This window comes from Ornithorhynchus anatinus, chromosome 17, assembly GCF_004115215.2.
Source record: "Ornithorhynchus anatinus isolate Pmale09 chromosome 17, mOrnAna1.pri.v4, whole genome shotgun sequence".
NCBI classification, from domain to species: Eukaryota; Metazoa; Chordata; class Mammalia; order Monotremata; family Ornithorhynchidae; genus Ornithorhynchus; species Ornithorhynchus anatinus.
Genome location: NC_041744.1, coordinates 607,421 through 633,594, shown reverse-complemented (window position 1 = coordinate 633,594; position 26,174 = coordinate 607,421). Strand labels below are relative to the sequence as shown.

The window sequence follows — 26,174 nt, the reverse complement described above, 5'->3', positions numbered from 1 at the left end:
GTAACGTGGGTGTCGTGCTGCGTTCGACAGTTCACCAACCTAACTTCAGTCAGTCAGTCGTATTTATTCAGTGCTTACCCTGTGCAGAATGCTGTACTGAGCGCTTGGGAGAGTACAGTGCAACAATATAGCAGACACATTCCCTGCCCACAGTGAGCTTACAGTCTAGTCCAGCCGTCAGCTGGTCACTAGTCTTCCACCGCATTGGTGGCCAAGTAGAATTCATCTGTAACCGCAGAGATCACGTCCGTGACATGTACCCAGAGGCGGGGGGCCGGGGAGGGGAGAGGTGCTTCGTTTCTCCACTTTGGCTGTTCCTTGGTTTGCAGTGCGGGGCTGGGAGTTGGGAGACCTCGGTTCGAGTCCCGGTTCGGTCCCCCAGCCTGTGGGAAAGTCACCTCTCTGAGCCTCCGTTTCTCCATCTCTAAAATGGGGCCGGGGTCCCTGCTGTTAGGCTGAGGGCCCTGTGTCTAATCTCATAACCTCCTGTCGGTCTCAGGGTGAGCACTTAAAGCCGTCATTATTGTACTGTGGGACTGACTGCTCGGAAGGGCCCTATCCTCAGGGAGTGTATTCTTTGAGGTGTGATCAAATAATCAATCAGTTGGCATTAAATGGGATTGTTTGTTTATGGATTTTTTTCAATCACTAACTATGTGCCAGGCACTGCTGTAAGTGCTGGGATAGATGCAAGGTAGTCAGGATGGATACAGTGCCTGTCCCACATGGAGCTCACAGTCTTAATCCCCATTTTGCAGATGAGGTAACTGAGCCACAGAGAAGTGAGATGACTTGCCCAAGGTCACGCGGCAGACAAGAGGTGGACTAGAACCCAGGTCCTTCTGACTCCCAGGTCTGTGCTCCGTCCACTAGACCTCGCTGCTTCTCTTAAGGGAAGGGATATGTGCCCTGGGTTAAACCAAAACTAGGCTTCTCCCCAAGTCTGTTCCACCGTCAACTCCCGAATACGTCAGCCACGCCGTAGCGTTCGAAAGAAGCCGTTTGGCCCAAGGGTGAGCGCATGGGCCGGGGAGTCAGGAGACCCGGGTTCTGATCCCAGCTTCATCATTTGCTGTTGTGTGACCAAGGGGTGGGGCTGGGGTCACGATTTTTCTGGGGTTCAGTTTCCTCATCTGTAAAACGGGGATGAAAGACTGTCCGACCTGATGATCATATATCTACCCCAGCACTTAGCAAAGTGCCATTCACATGGTAAGCGTTGAACAAATCCCACAGCGATAAGTGCTCCCTCTGCTTCTCGGCTGTGGTCTGGGGTCTCGGGACCAACTGCGGGGGGCCGCCCTGCCCCTCTCGGAGCCACGGCTGTGGAGGCTGGTAGACGGTCCCCCAGCTCTGGACCGACTCACCCCTCTCCTCTCCAGCGACCCCGACCCCAGGACCCCACCACCCCAGGCCTCCCCCGCCGGTCCCTTCCCCGGGCTTGCCCCCGTGTTGCCCAGGTCCCCTTGGATGGTTTGGGGAGGAGGTTGAGGGGCCAGGGAACTACCTGAGAAGCAGCGTGGCTCAGTGGAAAGAGCACGGGCTTTGGAGTCAGGGCTCATGAGTTCGAATCCCAGCTCTGCCACTTGTCGGCTGTGTGACTGTGGGCGAGTCACTTAACTTCTCTGTGCCTCAGTTCCCTCATCTGTAAAATGGGGATTAAGACTGTGAGCCCCACGTGGGACAGCCTGATTCCCCTATGTCTACCCCAGCGCTTAGAACAGTGCTCGGCACATAGTAAGCGCTTAACAAATACCAACATTATTACCTCGGATTCCCCACAGCCTCAGGTTACTTGGAACAGATCAGAAGGGTTGGTTCTGCCCGGCCATAAATACCTCGAGCCACTGGCCTCTCCCCGGTGGCCGATGACAGGACACCCCATGTCCGCCAAGGCCATTCTTGCCGACGGCTCCGCTTCCCGCGGCTCGGGTTGTGCCTTGGCTCCCGATTAAAGTCTTTCTGGGCAGGCCTTCCCTCTCCGTGGCTGGGCACCCGCATTCCTGAGACCCGGGTCCTCTTCCAAGCTGCCATTCATCTGGCCCAGCACGGGGTAGAGCAGGTCGCTCTCATTTCCAGCTCTCCTCTCTGGGCCTCGACAGGTACAGTAGAGGTAATGGACACAATCCCTGCCCTCAGGAAGCTGCAGAGCACCGGGAGCTGAGCTCTTCAGTGTACAATAAAGTTAATTAACACAATCCCCGTCCTCAAGGAGCTTACAGTCTTATGGGCGCCGAGCACACTGCTGAGTACATAGGGTAGGCCAATAAAATCAGTATGCAAGATCTCTGCCCTCAGGGATTTTACAGTCTGCTGTGTGCAGGGCACTGTACAGAGCGAAAGCTTGAGAGTACAATAGAGTTAATTTAGACAGTCTCCGCCCTCAGGGAGCTTGCAGTCTGCTGGGTGCAGAGCATTCTACTGAGCACATAAGGTAGTCCCGTTGAGTTAGTAGACAAGATCTGTGCCCTCAGGGAGCTTAGTCTACTCTGTGCAAGGCACTGCACTGAGCGCTTGGGAGAGTACAATAGAGGTGGTAGATACGATCCCTGCCCTCAAGGAGCTTACGTCCTCTTTGTTATGAAGTCAGCATTGTTCAGATTCTTTACCGTCCCCGCCCCGTTGTGCGTAATATTGAACGAATCTGCGTTCGGTTTTGTGTGTCAGAGAAACCAGGTCTGGGGTACAATTGAAGGTTGATTCAAAAATATCGATTAATTGGAGGAGAAGGCAGATCACCTCCAGGAGAAGGCCAGTGGGCCCTGGATTTCCACTTTTTCTTAAACCTACAACGATGGGACTGCCTTCCTGAAGGGATTCGCTCTCCCTTAGCAGAGCCTCGTAAGGAAAGAGAGACAAGGAGGCAAAAAAGAAAACAGCACCAGGCACTACAAACACAAAGCACAGCAATACAAGGGACAACTTTTTTGTGTGCCCAGTGGGGGCGGACCGTCGGTCCCACAGTGGGCCATCCACCCGTTCGTCGGCAGAATTCACCGTCAGTGGCATCCTCTTCGAAGACAAAGAAGTGACCGTTTCAGTGAGGGGGAATTCGGTTCGTTTTGCTGCCGTCTCTTAAAATCACTGCTTTCCGGTGCCTCGACGGTCCTGGTTTCTCTGCGGGTGAGACCCTGGGCCGCGTCTTCTCCGAGGAAAATCTTCTCTGGGGCGCTCTGAAAAGAGGCTGAGACATTACCGACTTTGGCAGTTGTGACTGTAACAAGCAAATGAGCGTTGTCTCTGCTGCTGGGATGAGCTGGTGAAATGTGTCACAACAATGGAGCCTTCCCTCTTTAACCTTAGGGAAGGAAAGATATTTATCAAAAACAAAGACAAAGAGGTCTGTTCTGTACTGAGTCACTGCTGAGCTATCTGTGGATCAGCTCTGTCTCCTTTTTCGCTTGCTGGGGGGGACAGAGAGACTCCTTAGTTGATCGAGGAGGCCGATGGAGGTCGGTGATGATGGAGGTTGAGGAGGCCGTCGGAGATCGGTTGTGGGAGATGTCACCACTAATCATATAGAGTGGCAGCTATGGGGCAAAGAGTTTGCTCTGTTTGTCCTGCCTACTTGGGTACTGAGAGGAGAAGGTGGAGGTGCCCTCTCCCCCTCTGTCATCTCCCCAAAGCCAGGGAGAACTCCAGAATCCCAGTCTTCTCCTCCGAGTGGATTTCCTTCATCCCGCTGCACCTCCGGTAGCCTGCGTGGCTCCAGACGTTGATGATGGAATCGATGTCCCCTTGTGCACTGGGTAGACCCTAGGTCAGTGGGTATCCGTCACTGGTGTTAACCCGTTGGAAGTCCTTCACCTTTCTGGGCTCGTTTTCCGGGCACTGGCATTGCATTCGCAGTCAGTCTGTGGACCCACGGTAGTGATTTTTTTAATGGCATTTATTCAGCGCTAATTATGTGCCAAGCACTGTACTAAGCGCTGGGGTAGATCTAAGCAAATCAGAATGGACACGGTCCATGTCCCTCATTCCATGCCCACAGCGAGGACAGGAGCTGTCAGCTCCGCTCAGGATGGAGGGCAGAAATCGGGCCAGTCGACACAAGTGTGCTCCGAGCGCCCAGGCCAGTGGTCTGTGCGTGGCGGGTGTCCAGTCCGGCACTCTGGGGATGGGGTGATGGAAGCAGAATGTTCACTTAACCTGCTGTCCACACCGGAGCCCCTCAGAGGCCCTTCGCCCCCCTCAAATCAGGGCCATTGGCTGCTGGACTGTCGTGAGGCCAGCCCCCGCCATCGTCTGCCGTCCTTCATTTGTTCAATAGTATTTATTGAGCGCTTACTATGTGCAGAGCACTGTACTACGTGCTTGGAATGTACAATTTGGCCACAGAGAGAGACAATCCCTGCCCAGTGACGGGCTCACCGTCAACACAGTCTTTCCCCGCTTCCTTCCGCACCGCCATCCTCCCCACCCTCACAGCCTTGGCCCGTCAGCTAGCCAGGAGCGGGCTGACCCCGAGAGGAGAGCCCAGTCAGCATCCGGAGTGCCTGGCAGTGCCCCGGGCTCAAGGCAAAGTGGCCATTAATTCCGGAGCCATGTCCACTCACGCTCAGTCATTCACTGGATCATGAAATATTTCTTACCTTTTTATGTGCTCCGTTTCTACAGAAGAGCCTCCTCCTCCTCTTCCTCCTCTTCCTCTCCCTCCTCTTCTTCTTCGTCTCCTCCTCCTTTTTCTCCTTCTTCTCCTTTTCTTCCTCCTTCTCCTCTTTCTCCTTCACTTCCTCCTCCTTCCTCTCCCTCCTTTTCCCCTCCCAAATCTCTCCCCACGGTGGGGTTGATCTGGAGGGTCTCAAGCCTGCCCGGGCTGGTTTCGCCAATAACTAGGTCAGTGTATCACACAAGTGCAGGAGAAGGTGAAGTCAGGAAAGCCGTGACCTTCGAGCCTTGTTTGCGGGAGGGCCGCTAGCCTCGCCGGAAAAAGGAACGTGGTCTCCTTGAAGTGCCCAGAGATAAACCCAGTTCTGGGGCTCTTCCTTGGGCCATTCCTGCTGGCAGAGACAGGCAGGGATCTACAGCAGGGGCATGCCCTGGGGGCTTCCCTGGCTCTGGGGCCCGGGGCTTGGGGGGCTCAGCGGTAGTGGGGTCTCGCCAAAAAGGGCAGATGTGGTCAAGTGCATTTCAGGGGTCAGGGAGCGGAAGTGGAAAGGTTCCGAGCGAAGGGCTGAACGCTGGGCCTGGGAGAGAGGCAGGGGCTTGAGTAGACAGGTCTCACGGGGGCACGGAGGGACTTCTGGCAGCTCAGTTCTGTCGCTGGCTGTTGGCGGGGCCGGAGTCTCGGTGGAGGAGTTCCCCGTTTCCCCTTTTGGCCCTCACCCCCAACCCTTCCTCTTCCTCCGCAAGCTCACGTCTCCTCCTGCCTCCAGGGAGTCCGACACAGACACGCCCCACTGCCCACGTTTTCTGCTCAGCGGGTCCAATACTGACCTCCTCATCTCCCCTCCGGAATTCCCCCTTTCACCAACTTTCTGTCACAGTTCATTCATTCACTCGTATTTATTGAGCGCTTACTGCGTGCAGAGCACTGTACTAGGTACGAAGCACAGTTGACCGTGCCGCCATCCTCCCGCCTCTGAAGGCCACAACCTTGGCATTACCCATTACCCCTGGTGCTCGTTCAACTCTCACTTCCAATCTGTCACAAAATCCTCTCACTACTTCTTCCACCCATTTCCAGAGAAGGTCCCTTTCATTTGATCCAAATGACCACTATACTGGTCCAAACTGTCATCATATTCACTCAGTCAGCCAGTCATATTTATTGAGCACTTACTCTGTGCAGACCACTGTACTAAGCGCTTGGGAAGTACAATTCAGCAACAGAGGCAATCCGTGCCCACAACGGGCTCACAGTCTAAAAGAGGGGGGAGACAGACATCAAAATGAGTAAACAGGCAGCAGTAGCATCATTATAAATAAACAGAACTATAGATATATATATATACATATTAATAAAATAGTCATATCTCTGGTTAAGTATTTCCTCAGCCTCTTCACTGACTTCCCCATCTCCAGCCTCCACCCCATCCTGTCCGTCCTGTTCTCTGCCGCCCGAATCACTGCTGTAAATCGCGGGTATATGAGCATCTCCCAGCTCCCCCAAAGCCTCCAACGGCTGCCCGTTCACCTCCGCATCAAGTAGCGACTCCTAACTGCAGCTTTTAGGCACTCGATCAGCTCTTCTCTCCTTCCTCCGTATCTCCTCTCCACTCCCACTAGCACTCTTCATTCCTCTCAAACCAGCCCACTCATTGTGCCTCATCCTCAACTCTCTCGCTGCCGGCCTCTTACTCACAGCCTCCCCGCTCCCTGGAACTCCCTCCCCCTCCGAATCCTCCCCCCCCCCCCCCGATCACAGCCCTCCCACTTCACACCTCCTCCAGGAGGTCTTCCCCGATTCTCCCCGAGCTGCCGCTGCAGCGCTTCTATGGCACCTCTGCGCTGAGGCACTCAATCAGTGGTATTTATTGAGTGCTTACTTTGTGCAGAACACTGGACTAAGCACTTGGGAGAATAAAGTATAACAGAATTAGCAGAGACGCTCCTTGCCCACAGCGAGCTTACCGTCTAGAGACGAGCTTACGCTCACGAGAACCTGCACTTATCGATTTACTTTCTGTTTAAGCGTCTCCTCATCCACTTAGCGACCCTTCCATTTTCTTCTTCCAATCTGGGAATTATTTTACTGGCTCTCCTGCTAGACTGGAAGCTCTTTGAGGATAGAGATCGTGTCTAATAATGCTTCTGCACTTTTCTGTCAGCACACAGTTGTCAGTAAGCTCCTGGAGGGCAGGGACCGTGTCTACTAACTTTATGGTACTCTTCCAGATGCTCAGCACAGAGCTCTGCACACAGTAGATTGTAAACTCCTCGAGTGCAGGGACTGGGTCGACTCCCTCTACTCTCCCAAGTGCTCAGTTCAGTGCTGCACACGCAGTCGTTGCTCGGTCAGAAGCAGCGTGGCATAGTGGATAGAGCGCAGGCCTGGGAGTCAGAAGGTCATGGGTTCTAATCCTGGCTCCACTACCTGTCTGCTGGGTGACCTTGGCAAAGTCACTTCACTGGGCCTCAGTTATCTGTGAAACGGAGAGTGAAACTGTGAGCCCCACGTGGGTCGGGAACAACTCGATTTACTCGTAGCCACCCCAGCGCTTAGTCCAGTGCCTGGCATATAGTGGATTCCCAGCCCTGGAAGGGGTTGGTCTGTGCCAATCTCTTGATGGTCCTTATTGAGTGCCTCCTGAGGGCGGAAGTGGTGCAGAGCGCACGCTTCAGAAAGCCCAGTCGAACGAGTAATAACAACGATCGTGAAATCCGTGCAGCACGTGCTACATGTAATCACTGGCATAGATACAAGATGATCAGATCAGGCACAGTCCCTGACCCTCCTGGTCAATGAGGGAGGGAGAACTGGTATTGAATCTCCATTTTGCAGACAAAGGAACCGGGGTCCCGAGAAGTGAAATGACCTGCCCAAGGTCACAGCAGATAAGCTGCGGAGCCAGGTTTAGAACCCAGATCTGGGACTCTCAGGCTTTCTGCTAGGTGAGAGCAGCATGGCCTAACGGATAGAACACGGGCCTGGGACTCAGAAGGACCTGGGTTCTGATCCTGGCTCTTCCATTTGCTGCGATACCTTGGGTAAGTCACTTCACTTCTTGGGGGCCTCAGTCGCCTCATCTGTAAAATGGGGCTTAAGACTTCGAGTCCTACGTGGGGCACGGTCTGTGTCCAACCCAATCATCTCGTCTCTACCCCAGCCCTTAGAACAGTGCCTGACACAGAGTCAGGACCTAACAAATACCCAAATTATTCGGTATTATTACGATTATTAGGTCACGCTGCTTCTCCCGGGGGCTTGCTTGCTTGTCTCTCGCTGGCTTGGTAACTCTTTACTCTGGAGAGGGGCACTTGGTTTAAGCCTTGCCTCAAGGATGCCAAGACCAATTCCACCCACTCACTTTCTGAGGAGCCCGGGCTTGGCGAGAGGTCCAGCGGGGAACGACCCCCAGAACCAGCGTGGAAGAAAGTGTCCGGAGAAATGGCCTGATCTGGCGGCGGTCAGTGACTCGGACTCGCTCTGCTCCCTTGAAACAAGCCATCTCTTCCTCAGACCGGGAAATCCAAAACGACTTTACCGTGCTTGTGTTGGGGACGGGACTCTGAGGTTCTATAATAGTCCACGTCTTTATTGTATGGTAAATGATAGACAAGTGTGAGAACACATACCCAGAGTGCACTTACCTAGTTTATGTGCTGGAACGCGGAGCACGCTGCGTAGGCGCATCCGGTCGGCCCTCCAGGCCGGGCGGACGGGCAGGCAGATGGTCGGATGGATGGACAGGCGGCTTCAGGGGAAGGCAGTCGTGGAACCATTTCCATCTGAAAGCATCGTGACCAGATACTCTGTCTTTGCCCGCAGAAATGCCCTAAGAAGACCCCCAAGACACCTTGATTTTAGTTTTCTAAAACAAGCCCCATCCCCAGGGTCCCCGCCAAGTATCCCAGCCTGCCCCCAACACCCACAGTCAATCGATGGTATTTATTGAGCGGTTACTGTGCGCAGAGCACTGTACTGAGCGCTTAGGAGAGGACAATATAGCAGTCGGTAGACCCGTTCCCTGCCCACAGTGACACAGATGCTCCCTTAGTCTGAGGGTATGGGTTTGGCCCAGTCCCCTGGAGTCCTGGACTCTCTCCCTGGAGGGACGGGGGGTGGTCCTGGTGGGGGGCGCGGGGGGCTTGGTTTGAGCAAACTGGACCAGTCCTGGCTATCCTGGCCACTCATGCCCTCTGTCGCGGTCCTGATCTGCTCATGGCCACCCGCCCCTCAGTCAGTTGGTCAGCCGGTGGCATGTACTGAGCACCTGCTGGACGCAGGACACCATACTGAGCATTTGGGAGAGGGCAGTAGAATGAGAAGACATCCTAGCCCTCGAGGAGCTGGCATCGTATTGTCTGCAGAACGTCGTACTGGGTGCTCGGGAGAGGACGGTAAAGAAAGTAGGCACGATCTATTGTCTTCTAGGAGCTGACAGTCTACTATGGGCAGAGCTCTGTACTGAGCACTTGGGAGAGAATAGTAGAGACGGCACGGGCCTGGATGTCAAAAGGACCTGGGTTCTAATCCCGACTCCACCACTTGTCTGCTGTATGACCTTGGGCAAGTTACTCAACTTCTCTGTGCCTCAGCTATATCATCTGTAAAATGGGGATTAAGACCGTGAGCCCCGTGGGGGACAAGGACTGTGTCAGTCAGTTGTATTTCTTGAGCACTTACTGTGTGCACAGCACTATAGAAAGTTCAACCTGACACTGTACTTTGTCCGACCTAATTACCTTGTACCTCCCTGAGCACTTAGTACAGTGCCTGTCACGTGGTAAGCACTTAACAGATACCTTAAAAAAGAAATAGGCCCTGATCCCTGACCTTGAGGAGCTGACGGTCTACTGTGTGCAGAGCACTGTACTGAATGGTTAGGAGAGAACAGGAGGGATAGTAGACGTGGTTCGTACCTTTGAGCGGCTCAGACCGCTGTGTCCAGAGCATTGTACCCGTGGCCTGGGAGAGGGCAGTAGAGATAGTAGACAAGCAATCCCTACCCTCGAGGAACTTCCAGTCAGCTGTGTGCGGAGCACTTGGGAGAAAGCCAAAGAGTTACGAGACACACTTCCTGCCCCCCGGGAGCCTGCAGTCTAGCAGGGGAGACAGCCCCTTAAAGAAGTCAAAAGCGCCATGGAGGATGTATCAGAGTATGACCAAATCTTAGGACTGAAGTGCTCCGAGAAGCGTGAGGACTTGGGAAGCAGCGTGGCCTAGGGGAAAGAGCACGGGCTTGGGAATCAGAAGGACCCAGGTCCTCCGCTTGCCTGTTGTGTGATTTTGGGTAAGTCACTTAACTTCCCTGTGCCTCAGTTTCCTCATCTGTGAAACGGGGATTAAGACTCTGAGCCCCATGTGGGACAGAGACTGCGTCTGACCTTATTTGGCCTAACGGGAGTCAGAAGGACCTGGGTTTTAATCCTGGCTCCGCCACCAGTCTGCCGCGTGACCCTGGGCGATTCAGTTCACTTCTCTACGTCTCAGTTCCCTCAGCCCTAAAATGGGAATTGAGACCGTGAGCCCTATGTGGGACAGGGACTGTGACTGACCTGATTAGCTTGTATCCACCCCGGCATTTAGTACAGTCCCTGGCACGTCGTAAGCGTATAACAAATGCCACAATTATTATTATCTACCCCCGTGCTTAGTACAGTGCTTAACAAATACCATATTTATTTAAAAAAAAAAAAGACCCAAGGGTGTAGGAGGCATAGAAGTGATTGAGTGAACCTCTCTGGGAAGACCTCACTGTTTCTCAGAGGTCTGAGGCCCGGCCCAATTTCCCTGAACCCATCCCAGGGCTCAGCACAGTGCTTGGCACGTAGCAAGTGCTTAATAGATACCCCCGTTACCGTGTTTATTTTTCGATCTTTCTGGAGAGGGAGGTCTTGCCCCCAGCGTCCGTCCGTCACCCTCCTCCACCACGAGGACCTGGTCCACTCCCCCTCCTCTGATCCCAGGTCAGCCGGGGGAGGCGTGAGCAGACCCCGAAGAGCCGTCTGCGGCCCCCGGCTGGGGGGCTTGAGCCCCCCAGCAGCGGCTCCAGTCCCCCCGACTGCCGGGCGGGATTTTACAGGCAGCCTCTCCCTGCGGCTTTGCCAATTACCCAATTATAACACACATTTGCACATGTTTTTTTATCATCAGCTGCCGCTCTCTTCCAATGTCCCCCCCTCCATCCGAGGATTTGAGTCACTGCTCGTCTTGTGTCTTTAAATAATGTATTAGGGACATTTTCGAGCCCGTAAGTGCTGCTTTAATGAGAGCGTGAAGATTTTAATGGGGCTAGATTGCTTTTCATGACATTTCAGAGTGACTTAATTGTAACAATGTTGAAGGGCCGCGTTTTCAAGTTTGCTCAGTCTGTCTGTGGCGGCGGGGAGCCGGTCCGCTCTCAGGGAGGGTTGGTGAGATCAGGCAAATCACAGGGTTGGCGCTCAGCGTCAGCTCGGGGAAGGCCCAGGGCGGCAGGGTTGGGGTTGGCAGGGCCAGGGAGGCCGACCCCGGGCCTTGGGCTCGGGCTGGCGGGTCCAGGGCAGCAGACAGGAAAAAGCAGGGTATCTTAGTGGATAGTGCCCGGACCTGGGTTCTAATCCCAACTCTGCCTCTTGTTTGCTATGTGACCTTGGTCAAGTCCCTTCACTTCTCTGGGCCTCTGTTACCTCATCTATAAAACGGGGATAAAGACTGTGAGCCCCATGTGGGACAGGGACTGTGTCCAACCAGATTAACTTGGTTTAACCCCATTGCTCAGAGAAGTACTTGGCACATAGTAAGGGCTTAATTATTGTGATTAGTGTTCTTAGCAGCCCCAGGGCAGCGAGCCCAGGGCAGGGTGGTGTCAGGACTGCCACAGCCATGGTCTCGGCAAGAGGAGAGCAGGCTGGTACCGCAGGGGTGCTTTCAGGGATCACGCCTTCACAACGTGGACCTGGGAGTCGGCAGGACCTGAGTTCAAATCCTGGCTTCCCCACTTGTCTGCTGCGTGACCTGGAACAAAGCACTTCTCTGAGCCTCAGTTCCCTCATGTGAAAAATGGAGATTAAGACTGTGAGCCCCGTATGGGACGGGGGCTGCGTCCAATCCAATTTGCTTGTATCCACCCTGGCTGTTAGTACAGTGCCTGGAACATAGTAAGCGCTTAACAAATACAACTATTATTATTATTCTCCAAGTCCCCCGCAGGGGGATGCAGGGTGTCTGGCCCGGCTCCTCCCCTGGGCTCTGGGACTGCCACCCCGCCCTTCCGGTCACCGGGAACTCGAGCTCCGCGTTTGAGCTATGGCGCTCGGCGATGGAGTGGGGCCGGGCGTTCAGCTGGTTTGGGATAATAAAAATAAAAGTTGGTATTTGTTAAGCGCTTATTATGTGCAGAGCACTGTTCTAAGCGCTGGGGTAGATACAGGGTAATCAGGTTGTCCCATGTGAGGCTCACTGTCTTAATCCCCATTTTACAGATGAGGTAACTGAGGCACAGAGAACTTACCCACAGTCACACAGCTGACAAGTGGCAGAGCAGGGATTCGAACTCATGACTTCTGACTCCCAAGCCCGGGCTCTTTCCACTGAGCCACACTCAACAGCCAACCCAGAGGCTGGTGGGGCCGGGTCGGTTTCAGCCGGGGACCGGACCCACCCCGGGGCCGACTTCCTCCGACCTGTGCGATCCTGAGAAGTTGCCGGTGTTCCCATTTTGAAGAGGCATCAGGCGAGGTAAAGGGTCTGCAAGAGGCCTTGTCCCCACGCTTCAGAGCTAGAAAGTTGGCAAGGCAGGATTCAAACTCAGCTCCTGACTTTGAATCCCAGCTGAAATGAATTTTCCCTGTTTGGATGGCTTCTCTTGAATTGCCTCAGCACAGGGAGCGTTTCTGACTTCGTGCGTTTAGTCTAGGGGTACACAGACCCGTGTGTATCCGAACTCACGTGTGTGTGTATGCGTATATATACGAGTGTGAGCGCGGGTGCTCATGCAGTAGATGGCGACTTGAGAGACTTATTAATTGATTCTACACCTTAGATTGCAAGCCTTTCTCATGGGGATTTTGTGAAGATTAATATCCACTGGATAATTTAAAGTTTGCAAAACGCCTTGCGTTCCTCAGGGAGAGGTTACGTAAATGCAAATCAATTACATGGCGCTCGAATTTAGCCGTTCATCATATTTTGGTGCCTTAATTAAAACCGAACCGTTGGTAACGGAGCTGACTAGGTCAGACTCCGTCCCTCGGGGAGCCTGGAGGAGGCCGGGCGACCCCGCTGAGCCTCCCTACTCTTAGATGTGACTCTCTCTCTCTCTCTCTCTCTCTCTCTCTCTCTCTGGGTGCTCAAGAGCATGGCTGTTGGGGGGCCGCAGGGCCTGGGAGGGAAAGCATCCAAGGCTTTGGGGAGATTCTCCGCACTCTCTTCCTCTGCCCTCCGTTCTGCATTTTCTTCGACTCACTTCTGCTTCACCCTGACGTGCTCCCTGGACTCATCCCCTCTCCTATTCCCACGGCACTTATGTCCATAGCTGTAATTTATTTATATTAATATCTGTCTCCCCTTTTATACTGTAAACTCATTGTGGGCAGGGATTGGGTCTGTTATATTGTACTCTCCCAAGCGCTTAGTAAAGTGCTCTGCAAGTAGTAAGTGCTCAGTAAATACAATTGACTGACTAACTCTGTTCCCCACGCTCTCTTCTCCTCTGTCCTCCCTTCCCCATGCTATCTCTTCCTCTGCCCATTCTTTTATACTGTTTCTAAATCTTCTGGAGAAGCAGCGTGACCTAGTTGAGAGAGACTGGCTTGGGAGTTCAGAGATCTGGGTTCTAACCCCGGCTCCGCCACTGCCTGATGTGTGATCTTAGACAGGTCACTTAAATTCTTGGTGCCTCAGTTTCCTTTTCTGTAAAAGGGGATTCAATAGCTGCCCTTCTTCCCCCTTCGACAGTGAGCCCCGGGTGGGCCAGGGTCTGTGTCCAACCTTGATCTTGTCTCTACCCCAGGATTTAGCACAGTGCTTCTGCCCAGAGCACTGGAGAAACACCATCATCATTGTCTTTGTTGTTATGGGTAGCCTCTGGGCTGCTCTGATGTGGACAGCATCCAGGAAGCATATCCCACAGTTGAGTGGACCACCTTTAATAGTAATAATATAATAATAATAATGGCATTTGTAAGCCCTTACTATGTGTCAGGCACCGTTCTAAATACTGGGGCAGATAGAGGCTAATCTGGATGGACATAGTCCCTGTCCCACAGGGGGCTGACAGTCTTAATCCCTGTTTTCCACTTGAGGCAACTGAGGCCCAGAGAAATAAAGCGACTTGCCTGAGGTCACACAGCAGACAAATGGCGGAGATGGGAATAGAACCCAGGTCCTTCTGACTCCCGGGGGGGGAGCCGGGGGTATGGGATGGTCCATACTCAGTTATTGGGAAGAGTCAGGGACGTGGCCTGTGCTGGGTCACTGGACGAGGGTCAGGGATGGAGAAGGGAGAATCGGAGACGTGGAATGGTCCTTGCTGGGTCACTTGTGGGACAGCAGTTGAGGGCAGAGAATGTGTCTGTTTATTGTTCTCTTGTACTCTTCCCAGCATTTAGTGCAGTGCTCTGCGCACAGTAAGTGCTCAATAAATATGATTGACTGACTGACTGAAAGTCAGGGGTTTGGGCTGGTCCAGGCTGGGTCACTGGGGGAGAGTCAGGGACGGAGAGTGGAAGAGTCAGGGGCGTGGGCTGGTCCAGGCTGGGTCCCTGGAAAGGACTTGGGGATGGAGAGGGGAGAGTCGGGGTGTGGGAGGACAGAGGGGAGTAGTGTGTCCGTAGCAGCTCTCTGGCCGTGGATCTGAGAGGCCGGTCCCCGGTGGAGCGTTGGCTGCTGTCGAGCTTTCTCTCGCTGGCCCGTTCGCGCGGCCTGGGATCGATCGTGAGCTGACACGTGGCCCGAGTCGGATCTCTGGACGTGATCTCACCGTCCAGCGGGGATTCCGGCTGCAGGCTCAGACGGCTCTTGCAGCCGGTTCGTATTTTCGGCCGCGGGGAGCGGCTCTCGGGGCCAAGCACGCTGCCGCCGCGTGACCGCTGGGGCCGGGGCCGATGCCGGGGGTGGGGCTGATGGCGAGGGGCTGGGGCTGGGGGCTGCGGGTTGGGGTCTCCACTCCTGGGACTGGGCTTGTTCGTTTGGGCTTGGGGGGTGAGTGGGGATTTGGCTCCAAATTCTAAGTAGCTTCTGTGTGTATTTCTGGGCTGGCGGGTAATCTGATGATGAAAATGGGGCGGAGAGAGAAACGGGCGGAGAGAGAAACAGACGGATGGGGTTGACAGGGGCGGAGAGAGGGGTGGGCCGACATGGAGAAGCAGCATGGCCTAGTGGTTAGAGCACGGGCCTGGGAGTCAGAAGGTCATGGGCTCTAATCCCTGCTCTGCCACTTGCCTGTTGTGTGACGTTGGGCAAGTCACTTCACTTCTCTCGGCTCAGTTCCCTCATCTGTAAAGTGGGGGTTAAGACTGTGAGCTTATTTGAAGAGGGACTGGGTCCAACCCGATTAGTTTGTGTCTATCCCAGCGCTTAGAACCATGCCTGGCACATAGTAAGCACTTAACAGATACTACAATTATTATTATTATTATTGTGCCCAGGATGGGGCGGGCAGACCGCTGCAGAGGGATGGGCTGCCGGCTCTCAGCCTCAGGAGCTCTCCCAAGCAGCCGGTGTCTGACCTCTCTGATTACAGGGTATTTCTGGCCCCTGCTCCCTCTCCTCCGCAGCTCAGCGTGGCACGGCGGGCCCTTCTGCTCCCGGCAAGTCTGCGTGGGTTTAATGGACGAATTCAGTGCTCGGGACGAGCCCGGAGGAGTCGGGGCGGACCTGGCCGGAGAACGGGGTCTCTCGTCGTCTGTGAACCGGTCGATGGGGCAGGAGGCCGGGACGGGGGCTGGGTTGAAGGGCGTGCACTGAGACGGTGGTGTTCCTTTCCGGAGTAAGCGGCTTCTAGCAGCAGTGGCGGTGGTTGAAAGGCAGAGCGATTGTGTTCTGGGGTCCCGACTGCGCCGGTCTCCCCGCTGCTCTCAAACCCTCCAACGGCTGCCCGTCCATGTCTGCATCATTCATCCAGCTCCCCCGCCGCCCCCCAGCCTCCTACCTATCCTTGCTCCTTTCCCACTGCACCCCAGCTCACACTTGGCTCCTCTAATGCCAGCCTACTCTCCGTGCCTTACTCTAATCTCTCCCCCAGCCAACCCCTTGCCCGTGTCCTCCCTGGAATTTCCTCCCGCTCCACATACAACAGACCACCACTCTCTCCACTTTCAGAGCCAACTTCCTCTGTGAGGCCTTTCCTGATTAGTATTTCTCTCCCCATCCCATCTACCCTATTCTCACCTCAGCACTTTTGCACTCACAACATTTATTTTGATGGTACTTGTTAAGCGCTGACTATGTGCCAGGCTCTGTTCTAAGCTCTGGGGAAAGTGCACGTTAGATGCGGTCTTTGTTCCACATGGGGCTAATAGTTGTAAACCCCAATTTACAGATGAGGTGACTGAGGCACAGAGAAGTGAATTGACTTGCCCAAGGTCACATAGCAGACGAGTGGCAGAGCCGAGATGAGAAGGCAGGTTCTTCTGACTCCCAGGCCTGTGCTCTGTCCACTAGGCTAAGTTGTCTCTCATCCCATTTTTGTTCGTATCAGTTAACATACTACACTATTTGAGCACTTCTTCCTGGGATTGATCTGAAAATTACTGTCTCCTCCATTTGACTGAAAGCTCCTTCAGGGCTCGGAGAGCAGTTGCCCCCAGAGGGATGGGGGCTCGGGGATGATGATGTTGGTATTTGTTAAGCGCTTACTATGTGCAGAGCACTGTTCTAAGCGCTGGGGTAGGTACAGGGTAATTAGGTTGTCCCACTTGAGGCTCACAGTCTTCATCCCCATTTTACAGATCAGGTAACTGAGGCACAGAGAAGTGAGGTGAGTTGCCCAAAGTCACCCAGCTGACAAGTGGCAGAGCCGGGATTCGAACCCATGACCTCTGGCTCCCAAGCCCGTGCTCTTTCCACCGAGCCACGCTGCTTCTCTACGCGTTGCCCTGGAGGGGTGGGGATTTGGGGAGCAGTTGGCTCTCAAGGAGTAGGGGCTTGGGGAACAGTTGCCCCTTGAGAGGTGGGGGCTTGGGGAAGCATCTGCAAAGGGCAGAGCTGGATCACTCGGCGGTCCTCCCCAACCCAGAGGGAGAGGGGGGATGTGGAATTGCGTCTGCCAGGGTCAGGGTGGGGGTCGTGGGGGCTGCCCTGGCCTGCGGGGAGTCCCCTTCCCCCCACCCCATCTCCAACCCCCGCAAGGATGAGTCAGATAGATGTATACTCGCATTAATATTTCAGAGAAAAGAAGGTCAAAATCTGCATTTAAATGGAAATATTTACGAGGCAGAAGCATAATATTTGGCTAGCTGAAGCAGTCGTGGTTCTTAGGGATCCCCGGCTGAGCACATGTGAGGCCCGGATCGGGTGTCTGGGGTTTGGGGGAAGAGTTAGAATCCAGTCCGAGCAGGGCACACGGCAGGCTTAGGAGAGACCTCGGCGACGGCCACTGTCAGTCACGGCGATCGGTCGGGTGTGGGAACAGAACTCTGTCCACCGTTCATTCAGTCTCTTGTATTTATGGAGCACTTACTGTGTGCAAAGCAGTATACTAGTTGCTTGGGAAAGTACAATGTAGCAATAAACAGACACGTTCCCTGCCCACAATGAACTGAGAGTTTAGAGGGGGAGAGAGGCATTAATATAATTAGTATGAATCAATAAATTGCAGATATGTACATAAGTGACAGATGCATCCTGCACTGTCTCGCATCCTCTGTCTTTCATCGTCATCCTCCCCTTGGGCCGGGCAGGGCTGGGGCGGTTGGGGGGGGGAGGGGAGAAGGACAATGAAGGCCATTCAGAGACAGTGCAAGGCTCTGAGAAGCCTGCCCAGGACTCAGTGTGACCTAGGGCCAGTCACTATACTTCTCAGGGCCTCAGTTACCTCATCTGGAGAATGGGGATTAAGACTATGAGCCCCATGTGGTACGTGGACTTTGTCCAGCCTGATTATCCTATATCTACCCCAGTACTTAGGGCACATAGTAAGCACTTACCACATACCATTAAAAAAAAATCTATATATAATAATAATAATGGTTTTGTTAAGTGCTTACTAGGTGCCAGGCACTGTTCTAAGCGCTAGGGTAAATGCAAGGTCATCAGGGTGTCCCCACGTGGGGCTCCCAGTCTTAATCCCCATTTTACAAATGAGGCAACTGAGGCCCAGAGAAGTTAAGTGGCTTGCCCAAGGTCACACAGCAGACAAGTAGCGGAGTCGGGATTAGAACCCACGTCTCTGACCCCCAAGCCCGGGCTCTTTCCACCAAGCCACGCTGCTTCCCTTCCAGGTCATTGGGAGATTATTGACCGTGGAGCTTCAGCATTGCCTGGATTGGAGGAAGCCAGTCTGGTGCTCAGGCAGACAGTTGTACTGACTGAGCGCCTCGTGTGGGCAGAGCTCTGTACCAAGTACTTAGGAGAGTCCAGTACTATAGAGTTGGTGGACAAGATGATGATAATTGTGGTATTTATTAAGCGCTTACTGTGTGCCAGGCACCGTACTACGCGATGAGGTAGATACAAGGTAATTGGGCCGGATGTGGTCCGTCCCACATGGAGCGCTCGGTCTTTGTCCCCATTTTGCAGATGAGGTAACTGAGACCCAGTGAATTGACATTCATTTGCCTAAGGGCACGCAGCAGACGAATGTTAGTGCCAGGATTTGAACCCAGGTCCTTCAAACTCCCAGGCTTGTGCTCTATCCACTACACCACTCTGCTTCCCTGCCCTCAAGGAGCTTACAGTCTACGTGGGGATACGGAGGCTAAAAGCCAATTACAGAAAGGAGGAGGTGAAAATGTAGGTGCTTTGTGAGGTGGAGGTTGGGTGGGGAGATGAGAGGTTAGTCAGGGAAAGTTTCCTGGAGGAGCTGTGATTTTTGGTGGACTTTGAAGGTGAGGAGAGGTGGTCATTTGGGTGCGAAGCGGAGGGAGTTGCAGGCTAGAGGGAGGGTGTGGGCTAGGGGCCGGAGGCAAGATAGACAAGATCGAGAGAAACAGAGTGGCCTAATTGATAGAGCATGGTCCTGGGGGTCAAAAGGACCCAGGTTCTAACCTCGGCTTGGCCAATTACCTGCCCTGTGACCTTGGGCAAGTCATTTCCCTTCCTTTGTGCCCCAGGTGCCTCGTCTGTTAAGTGGGGATTGATGTCATTAGCCCTATGCGGGACAGGGACCGTGTCCAACTTGATTAACTTATATCGACCCAGCGCTCGGTGCCTGGTAAGCGCTTAACAAATACCATATAAAAAAGCTAGGTACAGCAAGAAGGTTGTCCTGGCACATTGTAAGCGCTTAACAAATACCATGAAAAAAATCGAGGTACAGAATAAGAAGAACCATTCCCTGCCCACAATGAGCTGTCGGTCTAGAAGGGGAGACAGACATGAATATAAATATAAAGGCTTTGAGGTAAAACTCTTCATATTTATGTTTAAACTTTTGACCCCACGACACAACCACAAGTTGGGTCCTCCAGAGGCTAATGGGGGGTGAGACTGGAGAGAGGCAAATGGAGACTTAATAATAATAATGATGATGATGATAATAATAACTGTGGTGTTTGTTAAGCGCTTACTGTGTGCCAGGCACTGTACTAAACACAGGGGTAGGTATAAATTGATCAGGTTGAATACGGTCCCTGTCCCACATGGGGCTCACGGTCTCAATCCCCATTTTACAGGTGAGGTAGCTGAAGCACAGAGAAGTGAAGTGACTTGCCCAAGGTTACGCAGCAGACAACTGGAGGAGTCGGGATTAGAATCCATGTCCTTCTGACTCCCAGGCCTGTGCTCTATCCACTAGGCCATGCGTGGTCAGCTTTCACCTTATTCATACACAACTGCCCTGGCTGAATCAATGTCAGTCAGTCAATTTATTGAGTGCTTACTGTGCACACAGTACTGTACTGAGCGCTCGAGAAAAGACAATAACTTAAATGAACAGCCTCGCCTACGGAGCCAGCTTTGGGCTCTCAGTTTTTGTAAGTGCAGGAGATAGAGTTTTGTGTAGCTATAATTCAGCTCTACATGGTACAGTCCGGGTGGTTGTGTAATATCTCAGTATTTTTAAATGTCATTAGGCGTCACGTAGAAGACACGAGGATCATCTGTGTCCGTGGGGGCTGGGGCCGGCGGAGCCCCCCCCCCACACCACGGTGCGGCCAGCTGCTTGTGTACAAACGCATTAGATTACGGCTAAGCAGTTTACGGACATAAAACCTCCTTCGCACTTTACAGCACTCTATAAATTACCATTTTTGCAGCATTCACGGCCACAGTGCGGGGTAATTACGTTCATTAATCTAAGACTAAGAGCGCATAAAGCTGCCTCACAAAAAGCGCTGTGTATGTGTGTGAGTTTGTGTGTGCGCGTGCCCAAGCTCAACTGAAAGGGAGGGGACAGGAAGAGAGGGAGAGGGGCGAAGGAAGGGAGAAGGGGAAGAGAGGGGAGGTCGTTCATTCCCAATCTCCTTCGCGGGCTCCTCCTCTGCCTCCCATCCCTTAACTGTGGGGGTCCCTCAAGGTTCGGTTCTCGATCTCCTTCTGTTCTCCATCTACACTCTTTCCCTTGGAGAACTCATTTGCTCCCATGGCTTCAACTACAACCTCTATGCGGATGATACCCAAATCTACATCTCCAGCCCTGACCTCTCTCTCTCTCTCTCTCTCCAGTCTTGCATCTCCTCCTACCTTCAAGACATCCCCACTTGGATGTCTTCCTGTCACCTCAAACTTTACGTGTCCAAAACAGAGCTCCTTATCTTCCCATCCAAACCCAGTCTTCCCCCTGACTTTCCCATCACTGTAGATGGCACCACCATCCTTCCTGTCTCACAAGCCCATAACCTTGGTGTTGTCCTTGACTCTTCTCTGTCATTCAGCCCACATATTCATTCTGTCACCAAATCCTGTCAGTCCCTCCTTCACAACATCGCTACATCCACCCTTTCCTCTCCATCCAAACTGCTGTTACGTGAATACGGTCACTCATCCTATCCCACCTGGATCACTGCATCAGCCTCCTTACTGACCTCCCGGCCTGTTGTCTCTCCCCACTCCAGTCCATACTTCACTCTGCTACCCGGATCATTTTTCTACAAGAAAGTTCAGAACATGTCACCCCCCTCCTCAAAACACTCCAGTCGTTGCCCATCCACAGGGGTATCAAACAAAAACTCCTCACCATTGGCTTGAAAGCACTTCTTCACTTTGCCCCCTCCTACCTCACCTCGGTTCTTTCCTTCTACAACCCAGCCCGCACACTTTGCTCCTCTAGTGCTAATCTTCTCACGGTGCTTCCATCTCGCCTGTCTCACTGTCGACCCCAGGCCCATGTCCTGTCTCTGGCCTGGAATGCCCTCCCTCTCAAATACGAGAGACAGTTATTCTCCCGCCCGCTTCAAAGCCTTATTGAAGGCACATCTCCTTCCAAGAGGCCTTCCCAGACTGAGCCCCACTTTTCCTCATCTCCCACTCCCTTAGGCGTCGCCCTGACTTGGTCCCTTTGCTTTTCCCCTCTCCCAGCCCCAAAGCACTTATATACATATCTGTAATTCTATTTACTTATATCGATGTCCGTCTTCTATCCTGTAGATTGTAAGCTTGTTGTGGGTAGGGAATGTCACTGTTTCTTGTATTGTACTTTCCCAAACGCTTAGTACAGTGCCCTGCACACCGTAAGAGCTAAATAAATACGATTGAACGAATGAATGAGAGAGGGGAAGGAGAAGGGAGTTGGGGGGAGGAGAGAGGGAAGGGAGAAGGGGGAGAGGGGAGGGAGAGAGTGGAGGGAGAAGGGGAGAGCAGTGGGAGGGGAGGAATCCAGGGGGTGGCGTAGTGTGTGTGTGTCGGGGGGATTCCAGTTGGGGTTGGGCGAGATGGAGCAGAGTGGGGCCTTGGAGGAGGCGGTCATCGGAGCTGGTGTTGGGTTAGTGGCCACACCCCTATCTGGTCCGGTCAGGGCCGGATACTGTAGCTGCATGGCCAGGGGTACTGGCTGAGGATGAGGCCCTGTAGGTCTTTTTTTTTATGGTAGTTGTTAAGCGCTTACTAATTGCCAGGCACTGTACCAAGTAGTGGGTAGATCCGCGGACTTCCTATTGGTGCAGAAAAGACCCAAATGCAGTTCTCTGGACTGCTGGCTCTTCACAGCCTCCCCACTCTCAGTCCCCTATACCCCCTCCCCAGCCCCTATCCCCCCAACCCCATCCCCGTGCTCCCAGTGGCAGGTCGGGCCCTGCGGCCAGAGGAGAGTCATCATCCCTCAGCCATAGTCCGCTCTGGCCACAGACGCTCACCACCGCCTCGCTGACCATCGTGTCGAAGCCCCGTAGACAGAAAGATCGTCTCCCACCCACCTCCTCCCTGCTATTGTCTTCCCCTTCTCCCTTCTTCCTCTCCTACCCGTCAGTCCTCGATCTCCTCGGCGTCTCTCGTCACCCCCGTGACCCCGTGACCCTAGCACCCATGTGACCACAGCTCTCTCTCTGTCTCTCTCCCTCGACCCCACTCCCTATCTTTCTCCCCTACAGAGGGACTCGTCGCTAAAGTCTCCTCGGGAGCCGGGGGAGAAGCCCCAGAATCCCCTGGCCAAGAAGAAGCGGGAGGCCCAGGCCCTCGGCGTCAGCATCGGCATCGGGCCGGCCTATCACCCGGGGAAGACCCTGCAGTCCCTGCGGCCCCGCGGCTCGGACCGGGAGAACAGCCGTGGCCTCTGCCGGCGGCCTGGGAAGAGGAGAAGGAGGAGGCCCCCGAGGGGGCTGAGACAGGTGGGGGGGCGCGCCCCCTGGGCCGGGGGATTGGGATGGGACTCCCCCGCATTCTGCCTCTATTTTCCCTCCCTCTCCCTCTCTTCTCTCCCCCTACCCTCTTCCTTCCTTCCTCCCCACCTCCTACCCACCTACTCTCCCTCCTGCTTTTCGCCCCCACCATGTAGAGTGTTTGTCTGGCAGCCCTGTACCCAGTCGGTCGATCAGTGGTATTTATCGAGTGCTTACTAGGTGCAGAGCACTGTACTAAGCACTTGAGAAAAATACAATAGAGTTGGTAGACAAGACCCCTGCCCCCATGGAACTCGCGGTTTATCAAGGGAGACGGGCAGTACAAATAAATTATCAAGGGAATGAGCAGAATTTAAGGAATATGGACATAATAATAATAATGGTATTTGTTAAGCACTTACTATACGATAAGCACTTTTCTAAGCACTGGGTAGATACAGGGTAATGAGGTTGGAGACAGACCCTGTCCCACATGGGGCTCGCAGTCTTAATCCCCGATTTTCAGATGGGGTAAGTGAGGCACAGAGAAGTTGAGCGACTTGCCCGAGATCACACAGCAGACAGGTGGCAGAACCGGGATTAGAACTCAGGTCCTCTGACTCCCAAGCCCGTGCTCTTGCCACTAGGCCATGCCACGTCTGTGAGGATGTGAGTAAATGCTCTGAGGATGGAGGTAGGGTGAGTGACAACGTGCTTAGGGGATACAGACCCAAGTGCAGAGGTGACGGAGCAGGGAGGAAGAGTAGGAAGGAGAGATGAGGGTAGTCAGGGAAGGCTTTCTGGAGGAGATGTGATTTTAGGAGTGTTTTGAATCAATCAATGGTATTTATTGAGCACTTACTGTGTGCAGAACACCGTACCGAGTGCTTGGGTGAGTACAACAGAACAGAGTTGGTAAACACTGTCCCTCCCCACAGGGAGCTGACAGTCTAGAGGAGGGTGGGAATAGTGTTCGTCTGTCTTATGTGAAGGGGGAGGGAGTTCCAGGTCCGGGGAGGATGCGGGCAAGGGGCCGAGAGAGTGGAGAGCAAAGCCCGGTGAGTCGGGAGGCTTGCCTTTGACCAAGACGGGGCACTGATGGCTGGTCACTCTTTGGGGGTGAAGGCCAGGCCTGTGTACAGACCTGAGACCGCGGGGTCAGGCTGGGAGTCTCTGGGGGTGGAGCAAGGTGGGAGTGGGGTGTACCCCCTCTCTCCCCTGGCCCAAGTACAGGCCTGCATCCATGGGGACGCGGAGACAAGGAGATTCCACTAATGAAGGCTGGCACCTCCGGGAAGCGAGAAGGGATGGCTGGGGTGGGATGTGGGGGAAAGAGAGTTCGGCCGAGGCCCCGGTCTCTGCAGCCGGCCCTTAGTGATTGCCTTGGGGAGGTAGCTCTCAGCTCGACCGTCACGGCGGGGGTGGGGAAGAGCTAGCTGGGCGCCCCGGCGCCAGATGCCGCGAGCGCTGCTTGCCGACCAGCCTTCGGAGATGGAGGCACGGACGCGCGAGGGTGGTGGCTGGCCGGCCCCAGGCCCCGGACGTCCCCCGGCTGGTGTTGAGTGGCCACCGCCTAGACTTGGGGAATTTTGGGCTTGGCATCGCCGTCCTTCCCCGTCCCGTGTCCGTGGTCGGCTCCCTGCTGCAGGTGTGGTCGGCACACCTATCCCGGGGTCCCTGAGGTGTCTGACGCCCCTGCCGAGGAGCCAGGAGAGCCCGGGTGGATGGCGACCAGTCAAGGTCAGCCGTCCAGGAGCACAGTGAACAGCACGGGACCCGGCTTCTTCTGCCGGCTTTAAGCTTGCAGGAAGTACTCCCTGCCTCCCCTGGCCCTGCCCAGACTGACCCCAGCCTGGCCCCAGCCGACCTGCCCTGAACCCCATACGGGGTGGCAGGCACCCTTCACAGGTGCCAGCCGAGCCCAAACCCTCGGGTTCCTAACGGCCCGACTGCACCGGGTCTGCAGTCTGAGAGCCCCTGTGCTTTGTGCTGCCTGCCGGACGCATGACCGTCTCACCTTCCCCTGGGAACACCTGGGCCCGAGCCTGAGCAGACGTGAACCGGCCATCAGTCTCCGGTACGCAGGCTCTCACTGGCCAGTGGACTTGGCCAAACATTCTCAGACACACGGGCTCCCATTGGCCCTTGGACCTGGCCACACGTCCTGAGACATACAGGCAGTCATTGGCTGTTGGACATGACTGGACATCTTCAGGTAGACTGGCTCCCATTGGCTCCTGGCCTTGGCCAGATAGCCTCAGAATCATGGGTTCCCATTGGCCATAGGCCTTGGCTGGACATAATCAGATACACTGGCTTTTTGCATTGGCTGGTGGATTTTGGCCCAACATCCTTAGACACGCAGGCTCCCTTTGGCCGGTGGACTTGGCCAGATATCCTCACATGCACAAGGTTCGTATTGGTCACTGGACTTGACCGGACATCTTCAGGTAGACCGGCTCCCATCGGTGTTGGGCTTGGCCCGACGACCTGAAACATGGCAGGCTCCCGTTGGCCGTTGGACTTGGCCAGACATCCTGAGATACACAGGCTCTTTTTGGCTGTTGGACTTGGCCGGACATCCTCAGGTACCCGGACGCCCATCGGCCATTGGACTTGGCTGGATATTCCCCAGATACACAGGCTCCCATCGGCCGTTGGACTTGGCTGGAACACTTCAGGTAGTCTGGCTCCCTTGGGCTGTTGGACTTGGCCAGATATCCTCAGGTACCTGGGCTCCCATTGGCCAGTGGGCTTGGCCAGACTCCCTCAGACTCATCTATTCTCATTGGACACTGGGCCCCGGATCCTTCCGTGGGGTCTCTCCCTGGCACGGGGAGGAGACGACACCCGGGAGTCTGCTTCTTTTCCTTTGGACCCAGAGCTCCGAGTCGGAGCTTGCGTCTGATCCACGGGTAACGGTCGTCCTGCTCCTGGCCAAGCTGGGCCCTCTCCCGGCCTTTAAGCCAGCTGTGCCGGTCTCCAGGAGCGTGTGCTTCCCTCTGGAACGAGTTTGCTTGGAGTTTCTGCTTAGTGGTTGGGTCCCCAGAAGGAGCTGCGATCGCCTTGGTATGCGTCCAGGCAAGGCCTTTCTCCATGTTCTCGCGGGGATGGTTGGTGTCCGGGGTCCATTCCCATTGGAATGTCAGTCAGAACCCGGGATTCCTGGGTCGTCATCCGAGATCTGTTCTTGTCAGGGTGTGATCATGTGACCAAGCTCCGTGGCTGTTCTTGCTCTGGATGTTCGCTGGGGGCCGGGGTCCCATCCCACCAATATGTTGCTTGGGATCCAGGGTCTTCTCCTGCCAGGATGTTGTCCAGGTTCTGTGATCTATTCCTGCCGGCATGTTGGTCAGGGTCCCAGGCCCATTCCCGTGAGGAAGTTTGCTGGGGACTGGGGATGTTGTTGAGGATCCAGGTCCATTCCTATAGGAACGTTGACTGTGATCCCTGGCCGATCCCACCGGAATGTCGGTTGGAATCCTGGGTCCATTCCCACAGGGATATTTGCCGGGATCTGGCATCCGTTCCTGCTGGGATGTTGGCCGGAGTATAGGGTTCGTTCTCACAGGGATCTTGGTTGGGATCCAGGATTTGTTCCTACAAGGTTGTTGCTTGGGATCCAGAATTTGTTCCCACTAGGATGTTGCTTGGAATCTAGGGTCCATTCCATCCAG

The 26,174-nt window shown here is 54.4% G+C and overlaps 1 protein-coding gene across 1 annotated transcript in view; it reads left to right on the top strand.

Moving 5' to 3' along the window:
• Positions 1 to 26,174, top strand: part of AUTS2 (activator of transcription and developmental regulator AUTS2) — a 153,603-nt gene that overhangs the window by 8,694 nt on the left and 118,735 nt on the right. The window contains exons 2-4 of the mRNA XM_029082460.1: positions 22,270 to 22,506; positions 24,784 to 24,909; positions 25,086 to 25,224. Of these exons, the coding sequence (XP_028938293.1) occupies positions 22,270 to 22,506; positions 24,784 to 24,909; positions 25,086 to 25,224 (502 nt within the window). The remainder of the gene's footprint in view (positions 1 to 22,269; positions 22,507 to 24,783; positions 24,910 to 25,085; positions 25,225 to 26,174) is intronic.